Raw genomic sequence first — 10,296 nt, forward strand, 5'->3', positions numbered from 1 at the left:
GGGTGGGGTGGGGGAGGGGAATCCATCCAGGTCTCTCTCTCTCCCTCCCTCCTGCTCAATACAGGCAGTCTTCTACTTACAAGAGTTCCCTTAGTGACCGTTCAAAGGGCCGCGAAAGCAATGACTTCTGACCCTGTTTCACCCTTATGACCGTTGCAGCCTCCCCAGGGTCCCCTGATCCAAATCCAGCTGCTTGGCCATTGACTCATTCTTGTGACAGTTGCAGCATTCCAGGGTCCCCTGATCCCCTTTTGCGACCTTCCATGGGGAAGCTGGATTCACTTAATGACCATGTTATTCATTTAACAACTGCAGTGATTCACTTAATGACTGGGGCAAGAAAGGTCATAAAATGGGGTAAAGCTCATGGAACAAATACCTCACTTAGCAACAGAGATTCTGGGCTCAATCATGATCATAAGTCGACGATATTCATCTATTTCTTTCTGTCCCTGATTCCTTTTTATCCTCTTCAGGAATGGCTGTTTCCCTCCCTCTTTCCAGCCGGAAGCCCCTCCCTCTCTCTTTTTTTGTTTTGCAAAATGTTTTTTTATTTTTTAATCATTTAAATACTTCTTTGGGAGGCCAGTTTAAATACTTCTTTGGGAGGCCAGTGTGGTTCCAGGTGTTTTACATTTTAAATCAATCCTGTCCATAATCACAAATACAACTTTCTAACATCACATCATTATCTATTGTCATATTTTCTTCTAAATTAAATTGCTTCATATCAGCCTTTTTATTTTTGTTCATTCTCTATCTTCCTTAATCATATATTCAACATGCTTACAGTTTAATCTATTCATATCATTTCATTTATCATTCAAAGTTTCACCTTAATTTATAGCTATCCCAAAATACATTTTCCATCTTATTTTCTTTTAGCCAATTTTGTCAGATTTACAGCAATATATCCTCATTACCTTATATAAATATAACAGAATATTTCATTAATTCATTAAAAATTTATCTATCGTCCTTGATCATATTTTCAACATGTTTACACTTCTCATTTTTAGACAAATGCATTTTCCATCTTATTTTCTTTTAGCCAATATTGTCAAACTTATTATATCCTCATTACCTTATACAAGTAGATAATAGAATATTTCATTAAAGATATACTAATCATTCTTATGCTCAGCATGTTTACAGTTTACCATTCATTAAGCATTCAAAATTTCATCTTAATTTATATTATCTCCTATTATGTCCCCCCATTATTACACTTGCCACTTTGCATATATTTTATTTTCTATATATTCCCTTCTCTCTGACATCTCATTTTTACTCAAATAACTTTTCTTTTAGCCAATAATATCAAACTTGTAACATTATAACCTCATTACCACACTCACACACACACATGTTGTGGCTTCGGGCTTGGATTCAGCTCCTGTGACTGATATGAGTTCAAGTGAAGAGGTCGTGGCAGAAAAATATGAGCCGGCATGGCTTAGTGATTGGACTGATAACCAGGATGAGGAGATGGACGTGACAAAGGACGACAGACCTGATGTATTAGAATTGTCAGGACCTTTGACCTCCTCTGGTTCCTTATCTGATCAACAGCCGGGAATGGCTGACAGGGAAGTTTTGAGAGAGTCTTCTAGTGGAGATGAGAACTTGGAAAATTTGTGGTTAAATGTAAAAAATAGAAGACGGTTGAGAAGGCAAAATCAGCTGGAGCAAATGAGGAAAGCGAGTCAGTAAATTAGCACGTTGCCTCAATGAGTATAAAAGGACACAGCTGGGCTGGTACATTTTGCCAGGAACAAAATGACTATTTGAGTGAGGACGTTACAGCAAGAAGCTCTGAGACTGGAGATTTATTGCCAGGACTGGTTTGCCGGACAGAGTAAAGATTTATGCTGTGGTTTCTGCCAGCCGTTATCTTGTAAGACTTCTTTCCATTTGATTTAATTGTGAAACGGCTGCTTTTTGTTTTGTTTGTTTGAATTTTGAAGGGGAGTCATAACACACACATATACATATATATATACATACAAACACACACACACACAGACACATATATATGTTTTCTGTGGTTTTTGCAGGTATTTGAATGTGGATCTTTGGTTATTCGGGTTTTCTGCTGAGTAAAATTGGAAGTATCGATGAAGTCTCATTCATCATTTTTAGGCTTGTGTCTTCTGCTTTGTGCTTCTGGGAGTAATGTGAGCTTGCAGCTGCATCTTCCTTTTAACTGCTAGTGGGGGTGTGACTTGATTGGGTGGGGCTTAGCTGTGTTCTGATTGGGTGGGGGTGGGTTCTCATTGGTTCGGGGTTTGGCTGTGTTCTGATTGTTTGGGGGTTGGCTGTGTTCTGATTGGCTGGGGATGTGTTCTGTTCAGGTGGGGGCTTGGTTGTGCTCAGGTTAGTCTTAGTTGCTGGGGGATATGAGCTGGTGAGCTGTGATCCTGTTGTTTGGCTTTGTGCTTGTGGTCGTGCCACATCTTCATGGTGGGCGTCAGTTCACTTCATGTATGGGTCAGAGGGGTTTGAAGTGGGTAGTGATGCAGCTGCTGTACGGCCTCTGGTCCGTGGTTGTGTCTCATCTTCTGTGTGGGTGTGAGTCTGCTTTCTAGGCGGAAGTGTGGTGGTAGCATCTTGTGTGGCCCTCGTGGGTATGGGTCTGGTGTTCATGTTAGGTACTCGTTTGTTAGTGAGGGCGGGTTTCCAAATGGCTGGTAGGTGGGAGGTATCATCTCGTTTATTCATGCTGTGTGGGTGTTTTTCTATCTCTATGACTTCTCTGATTATTCTGTTGTTGAAGTGTTCGGTTTTGGCGATAGTGCTGGTATTTTTAAAGTCTCATATCTTGTGGCTTTGAGGTGTTGAACTAGGGAGTTGTGCCGTGAAAGAAATCTGGAGCCACCAGGGAGAAGCCAAGTCGGGAAAGAGGGACTGGAATTCCTCCCCAAATCACCTTCTGGTTAAATGGTCCCATTGGCCCTTTGTGAGAAATAAGGGGGTTTGGAGGACAGTTTGGGCCCTTCAGTCCCTACAAGGTTTGCCATCCCTTTATGAGGCCCTCCCCTGGAGTAGCCCCTCCCTCCTCTCTCCCTTCTCCTCAGCCAGGCATCCCCCCACCCCCAGTCCCCCTTTCATGGACCCTCCCCCGAGTTAGCTAGAAAGAAATTGGAGGCCCCTTTCCGAGGCAGACCAGGCTCCCCAGGGAGACGGGCAGTTTGGGAACTTTAGCGGACATCTAGTCCATCCCTCCATGCAAAGGAAAGTGTAGCTGAGAATCGTGAAGAGAGCAAAGAAATGGAGGGTCCCTTCTTGGCCTGCCATGAACCCCTCTTGAGCTGCAGGCCCCAAGACTGAAGGGATTCCCCCCACACTTTCAGCTTTGTTCCCTGTGCCCGAACACCCTCCTCCCACTTCAGGTAAAGTCACAAAGGATCTGCCCGGACACCAATGATACATCAGCAGGGAGAATTCCCATTGGTGCTTCAGCTTGTTCTGGCCCCGCCCAGCTCAAAAGTCCAAGAAAAACCCTCCTGCTTGACACACATTCCTCCTCTCTCACACACACTGTGCTGTCCCAGCCAGTCTATGGTAATTGGATAGTTACTTAGGAATTATGAGCTGTCTCCTTAAGAGAATGCATCATGGTAAATGTAGTTAAAGGTATCCTGGGAAATGTAGTTCATGTGACGTGGCCACATCTGTAATCCTGATTGGTCACTAATTTGACCCTCCATGGGTTGGGGGAGTTTCCCTCACTTTTGCCTGAACCCCCTAACTCATTGCAGCTGCTTTCTATCGCTACGAGATGGGTTAGAGTCGAACCTGGAAGACACAGAGTTCTGGGAAAACATTCATTGCTTCAAGGCAGATATACAAAGGATTGGTCATTAAAGAAGAACTTCATCACAAATGTAAGTTATGAGGATACCTGATGAACCACTTTGTTATGGACGTCTTGTTGAGTTATCTATCTGCATCTGCACAGCTTAAAAATCCACTAGATTAATTGCAACCTATCCAATGACAATCCCTTTTTGCAACTATTGTGGATAATTTAATCAATTAATTCAAGGTTCCAGGATTCACTGGAGCCCAGCATGTGCATAGCAACAGCATCAGCCAGACCCTCTAGTGCCCTCTTGTGTAGCAAGCAACGCTGACAGGCGAATTTCTGCGTTCAGCCCTCAAGTCTCTAGACTTGGCATTGCAACCTCTAGTGCCTCCTTCTGGAGCAAGTCACACTTGCAGGCATATTTCTGTGTTCAGCCCTCAAGTCTTCAGACTTTGCAACACAACCTCTAGTGCCCCCTTATGTTGCAAGCTCACAACGCACCCTAGAAACAGCCATACTGTGTGCTGTACTAGCATTGCCCAGACTCTGCAGTGCCATCTACGTGCTCAAATACTAAATTCAGCAGAAATCCTACATTCCGCTACCTGCGCATAGTGCCCCCTAGTACAAAAAAAGGAATTACATGGAAAACCACTAAATTTTCCAACATTCCCCCTATGCCAATTTGAAGCATGGCAACTTCCTCAGCCATGACAGATGTCTCTAATGTACCAGAAGACCTGAATCCTCTACCCACCCATGTCATAAATGTGGAACCTGGTTCCCAACAACCGCCTTTAGATGTCTAACTCTCTGGAAAAGCCGTGATACCTCAGAATGCCTACGACCTCAGACGGCATAGGAAGCTTACCTCACCCGCGGTGACATACTTCAGAGAGGATTGGGAAAGGCAGTATCTCCATCATGCAGACGCATGGATGGAGTTGGTCAAGATTTATGACACCCCCAAAAGCAAGTTGCCCCTCGGGAGCCGCTTCCTGATGCAGAAGGAGTTAGAGGAGCACCTAGCATGGTGGAGAGACAGTGAAAATAAGCTTAAATACATACAGTCGAACCTGGAAGACACAGAGTTCTGGGAAAACATTCATTGCTTCAAGGAGGAGAACAAAGAATGCGAAGACAGCATTCGGGAAGGCAGAAACTCCCTCCAGGCCATGCTCCTCGTTGTCCTTCAAAAGGAACAAGGAGCGAGGGAGAAGTTCACATCTGACAGAGGTCTTCACAAGTAGCTTCTTTCAACCACTCAAAGAAAACCTCCTCCCTCTATCCCAAACCAGCTAGATCGCAGGCAGGTTCTAGTGTCCAACGCCAATTTTCTGCTGCCGGCTCTCACCATCCTACCAGAACACCCTCCCATCGTAGTGGTGCATCTAAGGCCTCCAAAGCAGCAAATTACACCAAACAAGCTGTAGAAGCCGGTTGAAGCTGCAGTAGCAGAGGCAGATTTATGTATTATGACAGAGGTGATACAGCAGAAAGCTGAACTGGACAATCAACAAGCAGAAATGGTAACAACAGGCAGAAATAGCCAAAGCTCAGGCCCAGGAGGCATTACTTGAACAACACAGAGAGACGCCAGTGAAAACATCACAGGCTGCAGCATGGCAGAAGGCGGCCAGTGCTGCCTCCCTGAACTTCAACTTCGAAGACTTGGGAGAAGAGAGCCTAGATACACGGGTCAAGGCCTATGTGGATGAGCAGAACTCGCTACAAAATGAGCAGTTGGAACCATCTCAGTTGCCTAGCAGTCCCTCACAACCAGGGAAGCACAGGAATGAATATCAACCACAGACTCTACACGTCAGTTACACAACTGACATTGTACAACCTAAAGTACAAGATTCATTTCCCACCAACAGCAAACCTTCCCCAATTGATGTTGTACGTACTAAGGTCCGAGATTCTCTTCCCAGCACCAGCAACCCTACCGCAATGTCTCATGCCCTGCTAGCCAAGCAACTTAGCCCACCAGTGCTTACAACAACTTCTTGACGAGTCGACATGCCATTGACGACAACTGCCACACTCAATCCACAAGAAGCAGCATTCTGGCCACAACCTCAATACCAATCTGGTACCACAAGGTAACCGCGCCCAGCCTACACAACAGCGTGACACTCGACCATCGTCCCCAGTATAGGAGAACGACATCCTCTGTAAGCATTGAGAGGAGGACTACAACCCATCATTGACTTACAACCTGAACCCACCCTACGAGCATCCAGGGGAAGAACCCTCTATGTCAATTCCTCTCCCCAACTCAGCAAATGCTGAAGATTACTGGAGAAACTTGGCTGTACAGAGTGGAAAGCTAAATTTGCACGCCAACGGAGTTCGCAAATTCTCTGACAAGCCAGGTGGCAAGTATCTAGTATGGAAGAAACTTTTCCTGTGCCCCGTTCAGGCGGCACACCTGAACACTGATGAAATAATTGGACACTTGATAGCATGGCTAGGGCCACAGTCTGCCGACAAACCGAGAGCACTTTATTCTTCCCAATTAGACGACTGAACTGCTGCCCTACAGTTATCATGGAAAAGGCTTGACGAACTTTAAGGTGCTTCCGAGGACGTAGAAGCAACACTCTTGGATTGCCTCAACAGATTTCCTAAAATTCCTGTCAACAAGCCTTACCGGATCATAGACCTCGCTAACATACTTGTCCAGCTACAAATGGCACAGTGTTATCCCAACTTACCGGGGCTCGGATGTCTTGATCACGTCGACACACAGAACAAAATTGTTCGAAAACTTCCGCAGGTGCTAATTGAAAAGTGGCTCCAGTTGACTGACACCTTCATGGCCAAGGGTTGCTACCGCTTTATAACCTTCACACTTCTTGGAGAATTTGTGTCCCACAAGGCAACAGCGTGCAACACAAACCGGGCCCATGGACTCAGAGCTGTTAGTCCTCCTAATGACAGAAGATACAACAGTAACCATATATCGCCCATAGGCCCTATGCACACTACCAGGGAAAGACCCTTCATGGTTTTCCATAAAACTGAGATCGACTCCTCATCCACACACAGTTGGGGAGAGGATTCATCTGATACAACCCAATTTAGATCTCCAAACACAAGGAGAATACAGTTTTGTCCTATGCATCACACTCATCACTTGCTGAACAGCTGCACTGGGTTTGCAGTGAAATCACTGACCCAATGAAGAGAGTTGCTAAGGGAGTACCAATACTGCTGTAGGTGTTGCGAATCCAAACACCCATCCAAGTGCTGCATAGCCATGGTGCAATGCGACTTGTGCAATAGTGACCAGCACTCAACTGTGCTGCATCCAGACTCTGAGCCGCCACCATGTATATCTTGTAGCGCTCCTTTGGACAAGGAGCCTCAACATAACATAGAAGCATACAGGGGTCCTTAGCAGATTGCCAAACTGCAACCAAAACCATGGATGAGTGTCAACTGCACAGCACTGTACGCCAAGTCACCATGCCCTCGTTCGTGTCTTCCCATCTGTTTAGCCAAAGTGTACCCTGAAGGATGCCCTGAAGCTGCTGTGAAAATGTACGTGCGGATAGACACTCAAAGAACCTACACCCTGGCCAGACCCACATTATTTGACCTCTTTAAGGTGCAAAAGAATGAACTTCACTTCACTGTATCAACATGCCATGGACCAAGAAGCATGGTGGGGAGGAGAGCTACTGGAGTCATTGGATGGAAGTTCCTGGTTCCCACTACTGCCCGTATTTGAATGCGATGGGGTATTGAACGACCACAGTCAGATCGCAACACCTGAGGTCATAAGTAGCATGCCTCACCTTCAGCACCTGGCTCATCACTTTCTTGCTTTAGATCTGGAGGCTGAGATCCTACTCTTGCTGGGAAATAATGCCGCACACGCCTTTCTTTTCTCCAGGTCAGTCAGTGGCCCTGTAGAAGGCCCAGTGGCCATCAAATCTCCACTGATGGGGGACCATAGGAATTGTCAGTGATGATCGGATGAAGGCTCCAACCCATGCAAATGCCTTAGCACCATCCATTCCAACAGCCTTCCGATGCCCTTTAGCGCCATCGAAAACAAGAATGCCATTCCAGAATAAAAGGTCTCCGGTGATCAGTACACTTTTGCTAGGACACCCTAAACAGCTGCCAACAACCACCAGACATCCACTAAGATGCTTTACATGGGCATATGCCTCCACAACACCCTTTCCAACAGCTTCCCAACGCCCTGGGACACTGTGGAAGCAAGAGTACCGTTACAACCCTAAAAGGCCGCCAGAAGCGACCACCAGACTTTCACCTTTGCTGCCAAGAGTACCTGTACACCCTAAAAGGCCACCAGAGGTGACCAGCAGACTTGCACCAAGAGGCCAAACCTGAAGATTGAACCTCAAGCTTTGCATGCTTTCTTTTTTTGATGCTTTATTAATGGTATCCGTTTATCTTAGTTATAGTTATCTGCTATTCAGTTAGTATTACTGTCTACTGATTATCTTAGTTGATAGTTACTTTTTTCTTTCTTTTTTTAATAGTGGAATTTACAATTCCAGGCGGGGAGTGTGCTGTCACAGTCTATGGGAATTGGATAGTTACTTAGGAATTATGAGCTGTCCTTTTAAGGAATGCATCATGTGATAAATGTAGTTAAAGGTATCCTGGGAAATGTAGTTCATGTCACAAGGCCATCTGTAATCCCAATTGGTCACTAATTTGACCCTCCATGGGTTGGGGGAGTTTCCGTCACTTTTGCCTGAACTCCCTAACTCATTGCAGCTGCTTTCTATCCCTACGAGATGGGTTAGGAGATAACCATCTTTTACTACAAGGCAGATATACAAAGGATTGGTTATTAAAGAAGAACTTTGTCACAAATGTGATTTGTGAGGATACCTGATGAACCAATAAATGTGCTTTGGATGTTATGGATGTCTTGCTGAGTTTATCTATCTGTATCTGCACAGCTTAAATTCACCACTGTGCAGAAGACAGAAAACACACACACACAAATACAAACACACAAGACCGTGTTCATTTCATGGGTGGATTCTGCCATGGGAAGAGCTGCTGTATTGGATGGCAAGTGGGGGGAAGTGGGGGGTCAACCACAGACACCCCCAAAAGGGAGGAAAACCCCGGAAAACCCTCTGTTGAACCAGGAAGAGGCACCGCTTTGCTTCGGGGGAGAAAAAGGCGATTCCCCTCCTTGAAACCCAAGTCCCCTTGCTCAGAACATCTGGACAAAGTGGCTCCTTCTGGTCACCTGCCCCTCTAACCCCCCCCACCTTTCCTTCCTTCTGTGGGTCAGGACCCTCCTTTTCCTCACAAAGTGGCCCCTGATAAAAATCCCTTCAACGGGTTGGACTAGATGACCTCTAGGATCCCTCCCAACTCTGTTAATCTGTTACCGTACCACCATCTCAAGCCCTCTAAGAATCTATATTTTTTCAAATTGCTGCGGACAATAAGCTGAATTTGTAACCTGCTCAGAGAGTGTGGTAAAGCATTGTGGAGTGGTATATAAGTCTAAGTGGAATTGTTGTTGCTATAAAGTTTGTCCCGAGCATGGATCCTTTTAGGAGAAATAAGATAACCATTCTGAAGAAAACTCTTTCCACATTATATGCATTTTATTTTATTTGAGTATATGTTTTGTTCAAAAACATTTTGAATACAGTATGTCAGGGCATATCATTTACGAAAATGCAAAAGAAAAAAACAAATATCAACATATATACTAGTAACAATAATGATTTTAATTCATTTCTTGTATTAGCTTATTTATACTTTTTATGTTAATTATATCAACATGTTTCTAATTGTCAACCTTCTTTGTATTTAATTCCTACATAACAATAATATTCCTTCACCTAATTTTTAATGGGAAATAACATTTCATCTATGAGTCTTTCCAAATTCCATATATTTATATGGCTTCTTTCATGTGGATCATATTATGGGAAATAAGTTTATATCTATAAGCAAAGAACTTTCCACATTCCATGCATTCAAATGGTTTCTTCCCTGTGTGGATCTTTTTGTGGCTTCTAAGGCCACTGCTCCAAGCAAAGGTCTTTCCACACTCCATACATTTAAATGGCTTCTCTCCTGTGTGGGTCATCTTATGGGAAATAAAAACATCTCTTCGAGTAAAGGTCTTTCCACACTCCATGCATTTATACGGCTTCTCCTCTGTGTGGATCATCTTATGAGAAATAAGACTCTGCTTTTGAGCAAAGGCCTTTCCACACTCCATGCATTTAAATGGATTCTCTCCTGTGTGGGTCATTTTATGGGAAATAAGACTTTGCTTTTGAGCAAATGTCTTTCCACACTCCATGCATTTATACGGCTTCTCCCCTGTGTGGATCCTTTTATGGGAACTAAGATGACCACTCTGAACAAAGTTCTTTCCACAAATCATGCATTTATATGGTTTCTCCCCTGTGTGGATCCTCTTATGGATAGTAAGTTCCCTGCTTGTTCGAAAACATTTTCCA

At 44.5% G+C, this 10,296-nt stretch overlaps 1 protein-coding gene across 1 annotated transcript in view; it reads right to left on the minus strand.

The window, feature by feature from the left end:
* Nucleotides 1-9,419: 9,419 nt before the first annotated feature.
* The window catches only part of LOC113454268 (uncharacterized), a 13,409-nt gene continuing 12,532 nt past the window's right edge, over nt 9,420-10,296 (minus strand). Inside the window, exon 4 of the mRNA XM_087927640.1 lies at nt 9,420-10,295. Coding sequence (XP_087783766.1) covers nt 9,723-10,295 — 573 coding nt within the window. The 3' untranslated portion in view covers nt 9,420-9,722. The remainder of the gene's footprint in view (nt 10,296) is intronic.

The sequence above is a fragment of the Pseudonaja textilis genome, chromosome 2, assembly GCF_049901715.1.
Source record: "Pseudonaja textilis isolate UNSWEBS1 chromosome 2, rPseTex1.2, whole genome shotgun sequence".
In the NCBI taxonomy this organism is placed as follows: domain Eukaryota; kingdom Metazoa; phylum Chordata; class Lepidosauria; order Squamata; family Elapidae; genus Pseudonaja; species Pseudonaja textilis.